The sequence below is a fragment of the Chelonia mydas genome, chromosome 12 (genome assembly GCF_015237465.2).
Source record: "Chelonia mydas isolate rCheMyd1 chromosome 12, rCheMyd1.pri.v2, whole genome shotgun sequence".
NCBI classification, from domain to species: domain Eukaryota; kingdom Metazoa; phylum Chordata; order Testudines; family Cheloniidae; genus Chelonia; species Chelonia mydas.
In genome coordinates this window covers 40,246,156-40,267,360 of record NC_051252.2, presented here as the reverse complement: position 1 = coordinate 40,267,360, position 21,205 = coordinate 40,246,156, and the positions used below count along the sequence as shown (strand labels likewise).

General features: G+C 46.6%; 1 protein-coding gene across 4 annotated transcripts in view; it reads right to left on the bottom strand.

Annotated features, from left to right (window-relative positions):
* Positions 1-21,205, bottom strand: part of WWP2 (WW domain containing E3 ubiquitin protein ligase 2) — an 89,494-nt gene that overhangs the window by 31,125 nt on the left and 37,164 nt on the right. For all 4 annotated transcript variants that reach the window (XM_037878175.2, XM_037878176.1, XM_037878177.1 and 1 more), the window contains 2 exons: positions 18,474-18,592; positions 11,078-11,279 (listed from right to left, as the gene is read on the bottom strand). In XM_037878175.2, the coding sequence (XP_037734103.1) occupies positions 11,078-11,279; positions 18,474-18,592 (321 nt within the window). The remainder of the gene's footprint in view (positions 1-11,077; positions 11,280-18,473; positions 18,593-21,205) is intronic.

Genomic DNA, 21,205 nt, shown 5'->3' with positions numbered 1-21,205 from the left:
AGGCACAGAGAAACAAGGTTGACGGGGCAGTGCATGCAGCGGGTGATGAGATTTTGTGTGTGCCCAGCCCCCAGTAATCAAGTTTGCACGTGCCCCTCCAAAGCAAGGACATGAATGGTTAAACCACCTAATTACCTTCAAGCAGTCCTCCCTGTTAAATGCTTTTGCATGACCAATGCCACCACGGCAGGGCTCTGCACCACTGGCACTGGCCAGTCCCAAACTCTGGGAGGGTGCGGAGGACAGGGGAGCTGCCCTCTCCATACCAAAGCTGCCCTGGAAAGTCTCCTTCCTGGCTTAGTACTCAAAGCCAATGCAGCTGGTAATCCCGTGTGCCACCAGGAGCCACCAGATGGAGCCCGGGATAGCGTATGTCTGGAGTAAATGCTGGTGTAGAGTAAAAACCTAAGTTGTGGTCTAACCCCTAGAACTAGAATGAGTCGGGGTCCTGAGAAACCACACAACACGGAGCTCAATTTCCATCCAGCTATACAGCCGCATTGGGCAGCAGCTCTTTACGGAGCTTGACCCTATGTACTGGACTCTGTTAGGTGGATCCGGGGACTTCAGTACCACTTGTGTGGAGCACAGGGTCTCGCCTGAGCTGGAGCCCTGCCTTGATGGGCCTGGGCACATTTGGCAAGCAGTGCTTTAGAAGCAAATGTGCTTGTCCCTTAGCACTGGACTCAGTCAGCCAGAAGAGATCTAGGCCTGCAATGCTGTTCATGTTAGACACATAACCACTTTGGCTTTTTCAGTTGATGATGCTGGACCTCTGGCACAAGATGTGTGTTGATCGAGAGGGAGACGGACTTTGGTACCACTAATGTCAGCCACAGAACCACGTTAGCATGTGATTCTCCAGAGGTAACCATGCTGAACCCTCAGCAGCAGGCTCTTATTGAGATGGACAGAGCCAGGAACGATGGGGTTCGTGGGAAAGGCAAAGCACGTAAGCGTGCAGCAAGTCCCCAAAAAGGGGCATATTTTGGGAGTTTAATGTACCCACACCCACATCATATATAATTTGAAAGCGTATTTTATGTCCATTTAGATGAGGTATGACGTGGTGCCATAAGCCTGTAGGCAAGGTGAAACAACTGTACCCAAAATGAGAAAGTCATTTTTTGCACAATTCCAAAAATGCTGCAACGTGACTGAGTACAGCTTCTACTGTTCACATTAATTGCCACACCCTAATATGGTTTTTATTGGTCAAAGCTACCAAAAGACAATGTATTAAAAGATTTTTCTATTGACTTTGCATGGGAGAGTTGTTTTTTTCTCCAGAAACGATGAAGCTATTTAATATGTGGCAAAAATGGCAAATAGCAACATTTTCCAATATACTAACATGAAATGTTTTCACGTTGTATATTTTTAATTGTCAAAGTATCTCAAGTGATTACAATAGTTTTCTCTATTTTCAATTGAAATTTGCTGACCAGATCAGTCTCACGCCGATGGCTGTGAACAGCAGCAGTAGGTTGCCTGCCCATAGTTTGTACTGCACATTGGGTAGATATAAACGTACATAAATTCCGAATGTAACGCTAATCCATTTGTAAGCTTTTGTATATACAATGTAGCATCTAGTCTGCCTGGTACAAGATTTTAATTTGTAATTACCTATGCATGCAGTACTAAACTTTGAAATAGTCTAGAAACTAGCTTTCTAATTCAGTGACACTTATCCACAGGTCAGTATTAGTGTTAGAGATGACAATACAGTGCTGCATACTGGGCTTCAATCAAAATGCTCACTAAACAAAACGGGCCATTAGGTTACTAACAGAGATCGAATTCATATCTAATCTAGCACAAGTATGTCTATTTGTACAAAATGGTGGTAGTCATGCTAACAGTATAAATTGGGAATTTCACCTCCACAGGGATGTTACAATATATAAGACATGGGGAATACAAGCCCCTTACATCAAAGAGACACTTCATAAACTTTGAAAAATGTGTTCTTTAGCAAGAAAAATCAAGAGAATGCTAAAGTCACCAGTACTGGCCAGAATTCTCTGATATTGACAGCAGACCCAAGGAGAGATTAATTGTATTGGTATTTACTAAGGTGAGTTTTCTAGTTTAGATGATGTGCCACCAATACTCCATCACAGGGTTTGCTCAAATTTGGAACTTCAGAGTTGTATTGAACTCAGGAAAGAAAACAGATTAAATCGTATCAGAGAGCACCGTCTTCATCTGCTTCTACATCCACCAGAATAAGCACATCCCCGAGCAATTGGTCCTGCTGCATTGTTTTCTTGAGAAAAACACACAAGACAGACAAGAAACTTCGTAAAACAGAAACATTTGAGGGAACAACCAATCTAAGGGAGACAGCACTTCAAAGAGGAGAGGTTGACATGTTGTGCAGAATATGTGGGGAAGACTCGATTGTTAGAGATACAGTTTATCAGTCACTCTGCCTTTATTCCTACTTGAGTAAAAACGAATTTAAAGCAAAACCATCTGCTTAGACTGCAACAATACAGTCACCTTATGACACTGCATTTTATCATCTGAATGAAGGCTGTCTCTTATGTGCAACAAGAAAACTCCTCTTCTGTCCAAGCTGCTACAATGATATAAAGCCCAGCTTCTCTTGAAACTGCAAGCTATTCCAGCAGCATATTGCAGGAAAGATTAAAAAAAAAAAACACTGCAGTTCTGCGATTTCATTCCATGAACAGCATGGACAAGGCAAGTCTACCTCTGTTATATGAAACATCGCAACATCAGCTGCTGCTATCCAAGCTGCTAGTAATGTGAAGCAGGAACTTAAATCATCCAGATTTGTGTAGATGTTCTTCCAGCAAGTGAGCCTGATGAAATGCTTTCAAATGAACATGTGGTTTTGTATAATGCTGCTTCAACTTGAAATAGCCAAAATGAAAGCCTCAAATTATGCAATGCTAGGTGACTGTAATTTACAGAGGCAGCTACTTTTGTGCCCCAGTTGGTGCCGGAGTTTCTCCTCTGGTATAATTCAGCCAGCAATAAGTATCATCCTTCAGAAGATATTCAAAAAGATGCCTCAATTGCAGTGTGCATAGTACTTAACCTTGATCACCTTGATCGATCGGTCCTTTAGCCCTCCTATGTGTTGTGATCGGCACAATCTGTCTTCCATTCTTCTCTTATCCTGGCCTTCCTTCTCCATGGGCAGCCACGCCTTTTCATGATAAAAACTTCCCGTTTCATTGGAGGTCGGCCGAGTGGTCATTTCAGTTCCCGTGGGTACCACTAGGCGACAGCTGCAGTCCATCGATTGTCAGTGAGCCTAGCTATATGCCCGACTCATCACATTTACTGTACCTGCTTTCAACAGCAACATCCTGTTCTCCACTCTGCTGTCTGATCACTTCATTGGGGACTCAGTTGCAGATTGAAATCCCCAGAATTCTTCTTTCCATCGCCCTCTCCATGACAGTTAATTGTTGCTCCTCTATCTTCGTCAGCACCCATGTTTCGCTGCCATATAACATTTTTGGCAGTCCTGTTGAGTTGAAGAGGTTTGCACGTGTTGCCTTGTTGATTTTTCCTTGGAGGACATACTTGACAGAATTGAATGCACACCAACCTGCTTTCTTTCTCTTTCTCACGAGAGTTCGCCTTCCTGATCGTGGTGCATGTTAATTTCTTGGCCCAAATAGACGTATTGCTCAACTTCTTTTATTTGTTCTCCTTTGACTATTATTTGGGCTTTTGGCAAGACCTCAGACTGCATAAATTTTGTTTTAGAGCAGTTCATTTTCAGTCTGACTTGGCTTCTTTTTGCGTCGAGTTCTTGCAGTATTTTCTGTACTTTGATAGAGTTTTCGGGAATCAACACAACAACATGTTGATAGTACTTAACAGTTACAAAATTACCACACCACTGCACACAAGCCTTACTACACAGCTACACCATGAGTTTGGGTCTCACAATTTAATTGATAGACAATACCTTCATGGATCCTGCCTAAATTATGATGAGGTGAGGCAGTTCATCACTAGCACTGCAAAAACTGAAGTGGAAAGATTCCAGGAAGGTGTGTTCCTTTCAAATGGAATTGTACAACTTTATGCTGGTGGAAATGTCATCCATGAACGAGATGATCATATAGACATCAATGCACAGACCACTGATGGAAAGAACACCTTCCATTGAATGGCTAGAGTGGTATTTCAAGAACAGTCTGCAGATAGTCCAGCATCACAGCAAATATCACTGAAATGTGGGAAAGAAAAGTTACTTCTTCTCCCTAGGCAAACAGAGCTCTTATGCACTATGCAACATTTGAAAAACCTAGAACAAATTCCCCATGAAAAAGTACTTGTGAAAATAAACTCTTGTCGCCTACAAATGAACACTGCACAAGATCTTTCCTGGTGTCTTTTAAGATGACAACCTTGTGGTGTCCTACCAATGCCAAAGGATGTCAATATCGTTCACACTCAGGAGATTCCATTTTGGGCTGGTTTCAACCACAAGCTTGCAACCAAGAAGAGCAGCCACATAGCAGTTGCATATGCACCAAATATGGATGCCAAACCAGCTGAGATGACCACAGTCTACACTACAATGCTGAAATGTACGGAAACATCAACAGCAGCATGCCGTTCAGACAATGGATCAGCAGCGGTATGTGTTGCTCAGTAAGTGAAAAACAGACTCTCCCAAATGAATTTGGTACCAATGTGATTTGCCTGCGTGGTTTTCACACCCTGTGCTGTTTCCCTGCATGTGCTGGGAAATTCTGGGGAGACACAGGATTGCGAGACCTTGCTGATCCTGATGTGTCTGCAGCTTGTGCTCTGCGTGGCTTGACTCTCACACCTGAGGCCCTGAGTGCTCTGGAACTTTATTAATTTGTTCAGTGCCATGAGCAGGGAGGGGGTACTGGTGTAGTCTGGCTAAGGCTGGCTAACATTCAAAGGTGTTTGAGTCTGAAGACATTGGGTCCTTACAACATGCCATTTAAAAGCTTGATGATGCTGTGACTCAGCATATACTGCCACTACTGGAGGAATTTCAGACATGGACGTATGCCCAGTTTGCTACATTCAAGTTCTGGGATCATTTTCTCCAGGTTATGCAGATACTGCTTCTAAATGTCCATGCAGAGCAAGAGGGTGACTCACAACTTCCCCTACACACGCAGAGTGCCATGCTTCCATACTTCTTTACTGCAAAGAGGCCCAGCTACACCAGGTGGATACCAATCTACATTCTTGATATGCTAGGTCTCCCTGGAGGAATACACAGAGCTTTTGAAGCTGGGGAATTTGTTGTGCATCCAACTCCTGGGTTCTTTCAATGGAATTTAGGGTGACCTGGGAACAGAGAAAACTGTCATCAAAGGGTAGCCGTGGGATTGTAGCACTGACAATAAAGAAGCCAGCTCTTGTCAGATGGACCCTCACAAGTCCTGAGTGAATATGCAAAAGCTATGGGAGTAAGAAGTGGCCTAACAAGTAGTAGTGTACACAGTCTGCAAACAAATCTAAGCCTCTGCACTGAAGAGTGATGAAGAGCATGTAACAGATAGCTCTTACCAGCCACGCCATCAACAATATAACAAACTATTTGACCCTGAACTATATCCAGAGGGGCTTAATAGATCTAACTGGATTGTATGTAACATCAGATGCACAAGAGTCTCTGTGGCTAACAGTAGACGTTGGTGAACAACAAACGAAGAAATTTGTGAGAGATGCACTTGATTCTGATGGTACACGCAGCTTCTTCAGCCCAGTCAAGAAATCTGGCATCAAAATATTTGCTGAAATGCCCAAGACCACCAAATTTACATCTGGCAAGGAAGGGACAATCACAGCAGCTATCAGTCCAAAAATTGTTTTCCTATCCTTAGAAAGATGCAGAGATGATGTTTCAATGGCAACTGTTCTTAATCTCCCAGTAGGACCGATGCCTGTGTCACTCTTCCACGCTGATGGAACAATGAAAAGAACAGAGATGCTAAATTCCATCTGCTGGAAGCTCAAGCTGACAGAATCCATGAGCTAAGAGCATGCCACAACTGAAGTGTAGGTCAGAGATGCGATGGCTGTCACACAAATAATGGCTGGAGATAAATTCCACGCACTCGATTAATTGGCTGCTGAGTACTTGAGACAGGTCCTAAAGGGATTTCACAAAGCTAATTCTGTAATCAAAATCTTTGACAGATATGATAACAGTAACTCTGTGAAAATTGCAGAAAGACAGCGCCAGACAGAATCTAAGGTTGGATGCAAGAAATACCAGGTGATTAGTATCCTAAAGTTTCTAAATGTGGCATCCAACAAGCAGTCAGTCACCTGTAAAATTCCTCCGTGAATATATGATTCAAAATGCACCTGAGGTGGCAGGAGCACACCCAACACAAACCCTCCTTGCTGGAGTCTCTTCCAATGGTGAAGCACCGAAGTCCATCACCAGTAGAGGTGCTGAAGCAGCTTAAGACTTGTACAATACTAAACAGAAACTGGATACAAGGATGCTTCTGCATATTGTACGTACCAACATAGCTTTTCGGTCTCTTGGTGTCAAAGGAACAACAGAAATTAGGTCACCTGATACAGACTCCAAAATGGAACACACCAATAGCATGTGGACTGAAACAGGCACCACTACCAGCAAACTGCAGGCAATGTGTGATGTGCCCAGTCCTGATTTCTGCAACACACTTCCTGCTGTAAGCTCATTAACAGGATGACTCTGTGTCATCCCTGTTTACGTTGTCAGAACAAAGGGCACTTACCACTTCAGAGATCATGCCAAATTGGGAGACAGTATTTAACAAGCCAGAATTTCTGCAGCAATGAAGTTGGTAACAGTGTGTATGACCAGGTGAGAAAGAAAGGGAGACCCACAGAGACCTGAAGTGCTTGCGCATCAATCTAGTCATCCAAAAGGACAAGTCACTGTATGTTGACCATGTGTGGACAACCATGTGTGGACAGTTTTGAAGAGCATGTCAAAAGAGGATCTTAGCAAACAAAGATTTGGGTGTCTTTAAACATAAGTAACCCAGATATTGGATGACTATTGCAACATGAATGGAAAAATGTGGATAATAAACTACTTCCTATATTCTTCCAGGGCCCAATGACATCTGAGCTTCCACAAGGCTGGTGTCTGCACCAGTAGTGATCACTGCACAATCAACTGTCAGTTTGCAGGAGAAGCTGAGACAAACATCAATGCAGCCAATCAGAAACCAGCTTGTTCAAAGATTTTTTTAATATATTTTAATTAAAAAAAGAAGATTTCAATTGGCTGGAGCCTGTTTCCTGGGCCAATCAGAATGCACTTCCCCCCAAAAAAACTGTCTAGAATGCAGCTTGCAGCTGTTACTCTAGCATACAGTCAGGACAAGAGGTAAAACAGAAAAATACCATCCTAATGAAGTGTTGTGACAGAATCATAGTCTCAGCTGCAAAGAAGTTAGTGTCTGGGTTTTGCCTATGCATGTGCATTGCATCTTGTGCCCATTCTCCAGTCCCAAGCCCAGGGATGAAGCTTTCAGTCAAACTCCCCCAAGAAATGTGGGCAACTTATTTGCAAGCATCCCCCTCTCTAATCATGCTTCATAATGTGTCTGGTGGGAAAGCACCCACAGCATTCCTTCCCTTCCGAAGAGCAAGCTGATCGTGGTTTTATCCAGGTACCCTGTCACTGAGAGTCTGCAGCGTGTGGCACGCCTGCCCCCACTGCACACCGGTATAACTCTGTTCTGGCTGCAGGAAATGGCTGCACCAGGCAGTGGCTGTAGGGAGCAGTGGCCGGTGTGAAATGGCAGTGCTAAGGTAACCTGCAGTCCAAACAAAATGCCTTGCCTTATGTAAGAAACCACAGTACCATGCCTTCTGCCAGACAGCATAATGTGCCTCTTTGTGTGCGCGAGACAGAGCTGTGTATACACGCCGTGTTAACTAGCACTCCGTCCCCAGTGCAGGATCATCACTGATAGGAACCAGATGCAGGAGTTGATGACTCCAGCTGCCTTCCCATTCCATTATCAGCCAGCTGGGAAACCTGTGTGTTAAAGTGGGGTCCCCACCCCAAAAGTTTCCAACTCTACAAAGCAACTGCTCTCATACCCACACGTACCCTGGCTCCCTTCAAGTTAATCACATGACAACAAGTCTAAGCGTAAGGCCAGGTGGCTGGAAGGGGACGGATTCTGGGCGCTGCTGGATCTGGAATTATTCAGACCACCTTCCAGTATCCTCCAGCCCCTAAAACAGACTCCCAGTCATGTGCATGAGACTCCTCTGAGCTCACCACATCTGGTGCAGATGTTTTGAGACAGCCATCTGAGCAGAATAAATAGCTCAATCCCCACATGAACCTGGCCTCTGTAGATTCCCTGTGTGTGGTGGGAGGTGGGGAGAGAAGCAAGCTCCAAGCATCCATCAGATAAAGATGGGAAGAGCTGAGACCCCCTCAGGGCTGTGAAAGGGAGTGGACGTGGGGGAGATCATCCTACTGCATCTCTCCAGGGATCAAAGGAAGTGCGTAGAAAAGCCAGGGCTCCTGCAACAGGCACTCAACCCCCTGGAGCATTCTAAGCCTGTGAGAGTGACATGGAGGCTCTCAGACCCACCTGCAATGGCATGATGCTCAATAACGGGTGGGGTCCCAGATCCCCTGTAAGCAGCAAGCCCCAGAACTGCTATGCATGCACTCAACACTCCACCCTGGTCAGTCATCCCAGCCACCGCCCAGCCACCACGGGGCTGATCTGCACTCTGCTCAGCCACGTATGCGAATGTCTTGCTACCAAGCCTGAACCTACCCGGCTTTGTCTGGGTCCCCTTCTTCCTCTGACACTACTGCCCACATGGACACAGCTGACTGCTTCTTCAGCTCCCCAAACCACTAGCCAAAGTCATTCCCAGCAACATGCCAGCGTGGTAAGACAGCCAGAAATGCACCTCCCCAGATCAGGGCCTAATGGAAACCCCCGGCCCCCACAAGCCCATTTGCACCAGCTCTGGTTCGCGTACCTCCACCTTTTTCCCCACCCCATTTTAGCCAGGAGCACTGCCAAGCCAGAGCAAGACTCTGGGGGGAGAAACGCTGGTCTAGCCTCTCTTGGGGCAGGTCTCACATTCGGCCACTCATGCCCTAGAACTCTGGTTCCTGATGTGCTCAGAACCACCACGAGAGACCCCAGAAAACACTCCACTCCCCCCTGCCAGTGCAGGACACGGCGCTCCATGCTGCGCAAGCAGGCCAGTGACTGTTCACTCTAGCTTAGCACAGCACGAGTCTGTAACTCCAATAACAAGCCCAAGCTAGAGGGTGAATCATTTTACCCCCTGGAGAGTCTCTGCCCAGGGTACAGATAGGGAACGGCCCAAGCTGCAGTGTGGTGGCCCTTAAGGCCAGTGGGTGCAACAGGAGGGGATTTGATGCTGCTGTTCTTCCTCCTCCCTACCCCGACCACAAACAGCAGGTTGAATATTTGCCGCCCTCTCTCCCTCCGACATGCTGGATTCTCTGCTCCAATCACAGAGAGAAACAGGAGCAAGAACGTGCTGTTGAGCCAGGGAATGGACAGCAAATTAGCCCATCCTCAGAGTGGCTCCATGGGGCCATGGAATGGGTGGCTGAAAGAGCTGAACGTGCTAAGGAAACCTCCCTGCACCCTTAGGGACTTCCATAACTCTGTTCATGAGTGGCACACGGGCTGGGCTGGCAGTCACAGCCCACTCACACCAGGAAAGAGACAATGCCCCAGGTCCGCCCTGGAGAGTGCTGAGGCGCAAGGAGGAGATCTTCAGTCTGACCAGAAGGAGCAGTGAGAAGCTCCAGCTCCTGCTGGAATAAAGACTTTTTTCAGAGCACTGTCCTTTTCCAGCTGCCTGGAAACAGGAAGAGCCCAAGCCCTGAGAACAGTAACCCTCACACACCCCACAAAGACACACTGAGCTGTTAACCCTAATTACCTATGACTGACACATGAGCGAGGCCCTGACCTTCCAGGCACTGGCTTAACCAAAGGAAAATAAACAGCTTACTTCACAGGAAATGCAGGAGGCCATTTTCCCCTTTAACAACCCCCTCTTGCTGCGTTGCCTGAATGGCCCAAATTTAGAGAGAAAGCTTTCGCTCAGACTGCCCTCCTGCATCCTGGCCTGGGCTGGGCTACACGATGGTCTTGCAGCTCACACGTTAATGTAATTTCCAGAGCGCCCCTCTCCCAGCTGCCCTACTACTGGGGGGACTGCAAGCACCAAGTCCTCTTCCCTTCTGCTCTGAAGATTTTCTACCTCCTGCTGTTACCTGTAAGTCTGGAAAGGCCCAGGACTGGAGAGAAACCCAAGAACAGAGCTCTCTCTGGTTCCACCTCTTGTGTGCATCTGTCAGCACGCTTTGTCTGGTCAGACCCACTGTTTCTCTGTATAGCAGCTAGCATGGGAGACCCCAGCTAAGTGAGACCCCCCCACTCCAAACTGACAGGGGAGCAGGATCCTTACATGTTTCTAAGAGTTTATTTTAAAAAATGTTCAGGCCCTCTTGTTTAAAGGGAGCTCTCTGGAAATTTCCCATCTCTTTGTAATGTATGCATCACAGACACCTTCCGTCCTGCTCAGGAAGAGCAAAAGGCGCGGTTCCGCCCTTGGGGACCTGACAGCAAGGGATTTGTCATGTTGCGGCTGTGTATAGCCCCTGAGAACGTGAAACGGATACAGCCTTGGCCCACCCCCTGCTGAGGGAGTAGAGGTCAGTCCCCACATACAGCCAAACACAGATGCTGTCCATGGACCAGGTCCAACGTCACAGTCCGGCTGCTTGTCTGTGATGCTCCAGAAAGTACCAAGGGCCCCATGTGCTTTTTTGTTTTCATAGCCAGCCTGGCAGAACAGAGCCCCACCCTCCAACACAGCTGCTCCTGCAGGCTCAGAGCAGCGGCCCAGACCACTCAAGTTCCTCGGACCCTCTCTGCACAGAACTAGCCTCACTCCCCCTATCCCAGCCACGGGAGGAGCAAGCACCATGGTGCCCTGCCCTGGGAATGGGCCACACCGTGTTCTGAATGGGCCCGAGGCTGGAGACAGAGCTGCTTACCCGGGTGGTAGAGCTTCCAAGGCCTGCGCTGCAGGCCGAGGTGACTGGGTGCCTGAGGCAGGGGCCGGCTCCTCTGGCTCCCCAGGGATGGATGGAGCAGGAAGGGTGGGGGTCTCGTTCGACACTGCTGCAGGTGGCGAGGTCACGCCCACCACAGACCTTTCCTCTTCAGTGTCGGTGGCACCAGCAGAGTCCCCATTCACTGAAAATGCAGAGGGCAGAGAGATTAGGGCTGAGTGAGGAGACCCAGGCAGCCGTGGCTGATGTAGCCAGCCCTGATACGTGCACAGCCCACCTCCTGAGGGAGAAGGGAAAACGCACCACTACAGCCCTGCTTACTGACGGCAACAATTAGCCTCTGCCCCAGGTTCACAGGGAGCTTGCAGCCATCTGCAAAGGGAGCTTCGCTGTTCACCCAAGGCTGGGGAGCAGTACTAGGGCCTCTGCTCCTCTGCCAACGGCTGCCATCCCCTGCGCCTCCTCTGTCTGCACCGGCCGGGTTGGACGGACAAAGCAGAGCGTGTGGGAAACAAGGGTACTCACTGTCTAGCATTTCCCCTGCAGGCTGCCAGCAAACTTCCTGGCGCTAGGGGCACTGGGTTAATTCAGGTGAGGAGCAGGGATCCCAGGAGGTGCCCTGCGCCTTGGGAAGGGCTGACTCAGCAAGTCCGACAGTGCCAGTAAATCCGACACTGCCGGACCCCAGGGAATACTCAGCAGGAAAGGAGCAAACCTCACAGGTAATGGGGGGCAGGAAGGAAGACAGAGAAGTGGCAGCACATTAGCCTGCAAGATGCCACCCAGTGGCTCCGCCTGCTGCCCAAGGCTCTGGCCTTTCCTGGTTTTCTGCTGGGGGCAGGGAGCGCCCACTTCCCTGCTACTCCCTCACAGGCCATGGCTCTAGCAGCTGCTCCTCCTCCTCTGCACAGGGAGGAGTCCAGCCACTCCTGGACATCGAGTGCGCACACGTGCTCACATGCATGACAGCATGAAGGATGGCAGCTCCACTGTGCACGTTTGCCAGCCCCTCGCCTTGACGCCTGTCACTCTGCTAGGACTCAGGGGAACCCACTTGACCCACGACTGAATTCTAAGTGTAATGTGTGACCAAAGCCAGGCCACAGGCTTCAAACGGGTTCCAAGAGTGAAAACAAGCAGCAGCTTGTGACCCATGTTGACCCAAGGCTAATTCTGGAAGAGGGAGCCCCAGCCAGTCCCTGCACCTCAGTCCCCGCAGGTGACCCCTTCGCTCACAAAGAGAGATGGCTTCCACACAATGGGTAAGTCAGTAGAAATCCCAAGAGTCAAAGCAGTGGCCGAGTTACCATGGCCATGGACATCATTACACCTCGGAGGTTACTTGTAGGCCCTAAGCAGATTCCTAGATGCTCGTAGATACGTACTACCTAAGAGAGCCAGTTCCGGAGAGATTTTACAGATACTGAGAACGCCCCACAGCTGCACATTGCACCTGAAGTTCTGTGGAACCCTGGGCTACAGTGCAGTGGGACAGGGGTGGTATGAACTGGACAGCCTGCATCTCACCGGTTAACCTTCTCAGCAGGCAAGCAGCTGAGGCACCCAGGAGGGCATTAAACTACCACCACCAGGAAAAGGCGGCAAATCATGTACAAACAAACTCAGCATGTTGCGAACAAACTGAATTGATACAGCCAAGAATGTGAAGAGAAGCCTTTCAATCATTCACATACCAATGCTAGGAATCTGGGAAACAACCAAAGAGGAATTGGAAATTCTTACTGACAAGAATAAATTTAATATAATTGGTATCGTTGAAACCTGATGGGACAATTCACAAGACTGTAATGTTAAAGTCACTGGTTACAACTTGTTTAGGAAGCACAGAGTAGGTAAAACGTGTGTGGAGAGATACTCTGCATTAAAGACACAATTACCAGTTTTAGAGTGACTGATAACTCAGAACAACAGGATCCTGAATGTGTATGGCTACCTACCTAACACAGCACAGAAGGGAGTAATGGTCTGTTACAGGCCAGGGAACAAGAGGAGTTAGGTGTGTAACAGGGATCAGAAATCATGACCTGGTTCCATTCCATATGGGCAAACAGAGGAGTCTCCCAACCAGCAATATACAATCTTGGTGCTTCAAAAGAGTTGATTTCCCAAAGCTGAGGAATATTCTGAGCAAAACTGATGGGAGAAAAACTTTAGACAGAAAAATGTGAATGAAAATTGGAAGCTGTTTAAGAAGAGTTTATTAAATGGCCAAAAATCTAATTCTACAATCCAAAAAGACAACATCTTCGGCTAAAAGCCCATCCTGATTCAGAGGCAAAGCGAAGGCAGCTACTTGAAATAAAACAGAAACATATAACACATGGAAAAATGGGGAAATAGACAGCAATCAATATAAGTTAGAAGTTATGGAGTGCAGAAAATTTATAAGGGAAGCTAAAGACATCAAGGAAAAAAATCCATGGGATAGGCCATTATTACATAGAGAGAAATCATTAATAATGATACAGATAAGGCAGAAGTGATCAATAAATATCATTTGGAAAGAAGCAAAATGTTGTAGTCAGATGAAGTACTTTTGTACTCCATTTGTAACTAACAATGATATTAACTGGCATCTACGAAGGACAAACATTTTCAAATCAGCAGGCCTGAATAACTTGCACCCAAGAGTGCTAGAAAAGCTGGCTGAGGAGATCTCTGGCCAATATCAATATAGCACATTAAACGCATGAACTGGATAACTGAACTATCCTTCAAAAAAAAGAAATTGTCAGTGGGGAATCATCATTGAATGGAAGTGTTCCTTGTGGGGTTCAACAGTGATCAGTATTCATCCATGCACTATGAAAACTTCATCAATGATCCTGAAGTAAAACCATGGCTGAAAACATTTGGGGATGACACACACATTGTTGGAGTGGTAAATAACAAAGAAGACACAGCCACCCTACAGAGTGATCTGGATTGCTTCATAACCAGGGCCCATTCAAACAAAATGTGTTTTAATACAGACAAATGCAAAGTTATGCATCTAGGAACAAGGAAAGCAGTGACCCTGAAAAGGATTGTGAGGTCATAATGGACAAGCAACTCCACATGAACTTCCTGTGCAATGCCGGGCAAAAAGGGCGACTGCGATTCTTAGATGGATAGAAGGGAAGTAGGGTGGAAATTTTACCTTTGTATATGACATTGGTGAAACTGATACTGAAATATTGCGTGATGTCCATGTTTTAAAAAGAATACAGAAAAATCAGAAAGGGTGCAGAAAAAGGCCACAAAAACTTCGAGGACTGGTAAAAAAACACCTTACAGTGAGAGACTTAAAGAGCGCAATCTAACTTGATTACAGAGTGTAAGGAGAAAATACCAAGCATTCAAGAGCTCTTTAATCTAACAGGGAAAGGCAGAACAATATCTGAAAGCCAAAGACAGACAAATTCAAACTAGAAATAAGGCACAATTTTTTTTATTTAAAAAAAAAAAGTGAGGGTGATTAACTACTGGAACAAACTCCCAAAAGAAGACCTCTCTTGGTGTCTTCAGATCTAGACTGAATGCCCTTCTGGAAGATATGCTTTCACCAAACACAAGTTTCTGGGCTCAGTAAGGGGTAATGGAGAATTTTATGGTCTGTGATATACAGGAGTCAGATTAGGTGATCTAATGTTCCCTTCTGGCCTTAAACTCTTTGTTTTTATTAATTTATACACACACACACGGAAGAAAGGGGAAATTGATAGTAATGAATATAAATAAGAAGCTCAAAATTGTAGAAAATTGATATAGGAAGCCAAGGAACACACGTAGAAATCTATAGCCAGCAGGATTAAGGACAATAAGGAGTTTTTAAAATATATTAGGAACAAAAAGAATCTGACAATGGTATTGGTACATTACTAAATGGAAACAGTAACATTATCAATAATGACAGGTTTCAGAGTAGCAGCCTTGTTAGTTAGTTAGCTCACGAAAGCTTATGCTCAAATAGATTTGTTAATCTTTAAGGTGCCACAAGTACTCCTTTTCTTATTATCAATAATAATGAGGAAAAGGCAGAGTGTTCAGAAAGTATTTGTAACAGAATATATCCCTGTATTCACACCCTAGACACTATTGTAATAATCTTTGTATAAAGTACACTTGTAAGGTATCATTTTTTAATATTCTGGTCAGCACTGTCCTGGTAAAATGTGTGTGGCAACACTGTGTGAAGTTATGATGCCCCTGTATGGTGTTATTAGCACTTGTTCCAAACCCCACAGCCCTGCCCAAACACAAGCTGGCAAACAGGTCTGTCCTAAGCAATGGAATGTGTACACTGCTTAATTTTCATCTAAGCAGTAAACAGAGTCATTAAGCAGGAAGGGAAACAAAGAAAGCTGGCAGGGAACATCCTTCCACATAGACCCTGACTCCCCGTGCCCAGCAGGAAATGATTTTCAAGGGGGGGACAAACTTTAAAAAGGAGGGACACCCCCCTCCCAAAGGCCACCCCCCTCTCCCACTGCCCATTGCTTTCACTGCACCTAAAGAGATAAAGGAAGCAGATGTTGGATTCTGGGGGAGGGGTCCAGACCTCAGAGTTTCGTCAGTAAACTGCTGGAGCATGTGATGAGAAACTTCGCTCTGAATCTCATGTAGTTTGTTAAGTTAGGCATTAGTAAGCGTTTAATCTTTATATTTCTAGTAACCATTTCTGACTTTTATGCCTCATTACTTGTATTCACTTAAAAGCTCTCTCTTTGCAGTTAATAAACTTGTTTTACTGTTTTATCTAATCCAGCGTGCTTGAACTAAGTGTCTGAATAACTACTTAAGATAATACACTGGCATATTATCCCATTAAAGGAATAACAGACAAAATATATGTATTGTCCAGGAGAGGGCTGGCCAGTATAGGACATAAATTTCTTGGGGGAAATCTGAGACTGGGGTTGTGCTGGGGTCACACAAGGTCAGTGAGAGCTACAGTGTAAGCCAAGTGTGGCTGGCAGGCTGCAATTACACAGAGCCACTCACAGTGTGGCTTGCATGCTGAAGGCTGTTTGTGAGTGGCCCAGGTGGGAACTACTTCAGCAAGGCATTTTAAGGCACCCAAGGTTGCAGGGCAGGGGTCACACAGCCCCACACTGGTCTGGCCTGTACCCTGGTATGTCACAGTATTGCTGTTCTATAACTGGGTTGGGAAAACAGATGGTGGTGGTGGTAATACTCTTTCCATTCCACTTGCATCTCTGGTGGATGTTAAACAGAAGCTACTAAAGTCAGACATTTTTAAAATCAGTAGGTCCAGACAACTTGCATCCAAGAGTTTTAAAAGAGCTGGATGAAGTGCCCACTGAACCATTAATGCTGGTTTTCAGTAAGTCTTGGAGCACTGGGGAAGTTCTTCCCGAAGACTGGAAGAAGGCTAATCTTGTGCCAAGGTAATTATAGGCCTTTCTGCCTGACATCAACCCTGGGCAAGATAATGGAGCCACTGATACAGGCCTCGATTAATACTAAACTAAAGGAGGATAATGTAATTAATGCAAATCAACATGGGTTACGGCAAATAGATCTGTCATAAAAAAATGAACTTAGTTTGACATTACAAGTTTGGTTGATAAAGGTAGCAGTGTTGACGTAATATATTTGGTTTTCTGCAAGGAATTTGATGAGGCATTGCACGTTTTCATTAAAAAACTAGAACTATATAAAATTAACATGGCACACGTTAAGTGGATTAAAAACTGGCTAACTGATAAGCCTCAAAATGTAACTGTAAATGGAGAATCATAAATTAAATGGGTGTCCCCTCAGTGGGGATTGGTTCTTGGCCCTAGGTTATTTAACAGTTTTATCAATGACCTGGAAGAAAATGTAAGCTCATCAATGATAAAGTTGCAGATGATGCAAAAATTGGAGCAATGATAAATAATGACGAGGACAAGTCACTGAGAGTGATCTGGATCACATGGTAAACTAGGCGCAATCAAACAATATGAGTTTTTATACAGTTAAATGTAAATATGTACATCTAGGAACAAAAAATGTCAGCCATATTTACAGAATGGGTGACTCTATCCTGGGAAGCAGTGACTCTGAAAAGATTGGGGGTCATAGTGGACAATCAGCTGAACATGAACTCCCAGTGGTCAAAACAGTTAATGCGATCCTGGAATGCTTAACCAGAGGAATCTCGAGGAGAAGTAGAGAGGTTATTTTACTTCTGAATTTGGCACTGGTGTGACTGTTGCTGGAATATTGTATCCAGTTCTGGTGCCCACAATTCAAAAACAATGTTGACAAATTGGAGAGGGTTCAGAGAAGAGCCACAAGAATGACTGAAGGATGAGAACATATGCCATGTAGTGACAGACTCAAATAGCTCAGTCTAATTAGCTCAACAAAGAGAAGCACAAGGGGTGACTTGATCACAGTCATAGAATCATAGAATATCAGGGTTGGAAGAGACCCCAGAAGGTCATTTAGTCCAACCCCCTGCTCGAAGCAGCACCAATTCCCAGTTAAATCATCCCAGCCAGGGCTTTGTCAAGCCTGACCTTAAAAACCTCTAAGGAAGGAGATTCTACCACCTCCCTAGGTAACGCATTCCAGTGTTTCACCACCCTCTTAGTGAAAAAGTTTTTCCTAATATCCAATCTAAACCTCCCCCACAGTCCACAAGTATCTACATGGGGAAAAAATATTTAATAGTGGGCTCTTCAATCTACCAGAGAAAGGTCTAACACAATCTAATGGCTGGAAGTTGAAGCTAGACAAATTCAGATTGGAAATAAGGTGTAAATTTTTAACAGCACAAGTAATTAACTGTTGGAACAACTTACCAAAAGTCACGGTGAATTCTCCATCACTGAGAATTTTTAAATGAAGAATGGCTTTTTTTTTTTTAAAAGATCTGCTCTGGAAGTTATTTGGGTGCAGTTCTCTAGCCTGTGCTATACAAGAGGTCAGACTAGAGGATCACAATGGTCCCTTCAGACCTTGGAATCCATGGCAGAGCTGTTCCAATTACTCAGTCATGGGGCCACAATGGCAACTCACAAGGAACCCAAAGGATGCTCCTAACTGGCCCAGAATGGAATTTCTCTCTCCTTAAATATAGCAATGCGGGGAGAGCACAAGCCCCAGTACATACCATGGGCTGTCTGTTTGGATCAAAATAGAGCATTGCAGGCTGGGACCAGTAGTCTTTGGCCACATTACAAAATATTTTCATGAAATTCCAGGGCAGCCATGGGCCACGCTGTGTGTTACCGGGAGATCGCTTTGGCTCAACAAGCATCCATACAGCTTCATCTTGCTCCACCAGCTGAGGCCCTGAGCGCTGCCTGCCATACAGCCGGTACCTGAAAAGCCAAGCACCAGCCCATCCAGTCCCATGCTTCACCTGTGCCATTCGCTGTGCTTGCACTCTTGACTTGCTGTCGGTGGCGGACCCTGGTGCTGGGACTGTGGTCTCCATTCCCTGCGTTCTGTCTGGCTGCTCCAGCTGAATTTCTGTGTGTCCTGCGGGATAATGACACACAACAGGTCAGAGACCAGGCTGGCCTCAGAAGGAAACTCCTCAGTTCCTTTTGCCTGGAACTGTGCTGAAGGCCACAGACTACCCTCCCTCCAGGTGCACCCTGCCAGCCTTCCCAGTGAGTCCCACGCCATCGTGCTCCCCAGAGCACCTACCTAACTTCATACACCCTCTCATCAGAACACCCAGCTCAGAGGCAGGCAGGCACACTGGTTCCAGACACATCTTGGCCACTCGTGCCCGAGTCCCAGCAATGGGGAGTCCAGGAGGAACAGCGTGTGGGCTTTGGTGCTGGGCATTAGGGCTCAGAGGTCTCAGTTCCACACGCCTCTGCTCACCTTGCACTAATGGGCGTATTAATGAATAGTCCAAGTCTCTTCTGAGAGACACTTGGTTATTTGGTACTTGGTACGGGCAGCCCAGCCCTGCAGCAGTGCTAAGTTGGGTTATGCCTGTGCTTTTTAGAGCATAGCTGCCCAGCGTCACACAGCTCATGTGACACACACACACACACACACACACACACACACACACTTAAAAGCCCTGTGACACCTGCCTGCATCTCAGCCTGCAGGCCATGCATTTGGCTGAGCTGTGGGCAGGAGATGCAGTTCCTCCTGCAGCAGCTTCGGGAGGTGCAGTGACACCTGGCTTCAGGCACTCAGCCAGCATAGAGCTTGCCCCGGGGAGGGATGGGGGAGCCAGAGGCTGGGGTGACTCAATGGGGAAGGGAATAGGGCAGGATCTGAACAGGGATGAGAGAGGCTGCTGCTGCCCCTGCTGCCCGCCCGCCCACTACCCCCTCTCTCAGGCTGCACCAGCCATGCAGGCTCTCTCTCAGATGGGAGAGGTCTGTGCTATGGATCTGAAACCCCGCTGACAGCTGATACAGGAAAAAACAATGACCTACAAGGAAAGAGTGATAAACTGCGTTTGTTTAGTCTGGAGAAGGAGGGGTGGGGAGGGGAGCTAACAGCCTTCAAGTATGGAAAAGAGTGTTATAAAGAGGAGGGTGATAAATTGCTCTCCTGAACCACTGAGGACAGGACAAGATGCAATGGGCTTACATTGCAGCAAGGGAGATTCAGGTTGGACATCAGGAAAAACTTCCTGTCAGGATGGTTAAGCACTGGAACAAATTACCTAGGGAGGCTGCAGAATCTCCGTCATTGGAGATTTCTCAGAGCAGGTTAGACAAACACGAGCCAGGCACAGTCTAGATAATACTTAGCCCTGCCTCAGCACAGGGGGCTAGAAAACCTCTCGGGGTCTTTCCAAGTCCCACATTTCTATGAGTCTAATGTGTGACTATGGAGTTCAAGACTACCCTAACATATACGCATGCGAGGGAGTGTTAAGGTAGCACTGGGAACCTTCATTCTGGCTTTTCCTAACTGTTGAGGGCTTGACTTTGCAACCTTAACATTCTTCTAACTACACTGGTTTTTAATGTGACATATTTATATAGGACCCCCTCTGATTTTCACACTTGTTGGGGCATTAGATGCCTCAGGGCATTGCCGATGGCTTACAAAGCTTTCACCTATCAGTCTTCATCCTGAACCCAGCGCAGCTCTCAGCCCATTTTATACTACTGGGATTGTACGGCTGCCAACCACTGGTAGCTGAGAGCCTTCCTCATGACATGGATTGCAACAGTGAGCGCTCCACCAGCCTCCCTGAGCTCTTGGGCACTTCTCCATTTCTGGAGGAAAGTCCTGCTTGGGGGAGGGATTTTAGAGTTCAGGCACGCCCCCTGCAGTTGTTAGGGTGAAGATGGCAATGCTGTGAGGGCCACTCTTAGGGTGGAAAGGGGTTTTCAAAGAGGAAGGTTTTGCAGTGTTTCCTACAGACAGACTCTGGACTTGCCGGAGCGCAGGTTAGCTCAGCCAGGATGAAAAGCTGTTCCCATCTAATGGATGTTTGGGGCCCCTCCGTAAGAGGAGTTTGGTGGGTCTCAGGTCCTGAGAAGGCACTGCCTTGTTACTGCAAGTGGCCCTCCCCCCAGGATGGGCCATGCTGCAGGGCAGTGCGCACATGAAGCTTACCCTGCTGTGGCTCTTTAAATACACGCCAGGCTTCATTCTCTAGGGCTGCCAGCGGATGTTTCACTCACAGTAAAACCACTCATTTAAGATCAAGTTAGGGGCATATGCAAATTATTTGTAAATATGCAAATTATCTTATTATATAACTTTCATAAACCCATTACACTTGGCAGCTATGTTTGGGGGCAGCAGTTAATTTTCAGGCTGATCCATGTCTACCCAGAGGTTATTTGAAGCCCCTAGCCCTCAACCCCAAGTTAGCACCAACATTAACATTGACTGGAGGAAATGGGGGGGCTCTTACACATGGCTGGTCAACTCCCAGGCACAGAGTCCTTCCCTCTGCTCTCAGCACAGACCCCTGAAGAATAGCCTGTCTTCTTTATTCCACACAAATCAAGGGGTTAAAATCTCATGCACAAGCAAAGAGGCCATGCACACCAGGAGGGCCAGCAGGAGCCGGAGCCTTGGGAATACTTCCATACAGCCTGCTCCTTCCAGAGCTCACAGGATCACCCCACTCCTCAGCGGAGGGCTGTGATACACCTA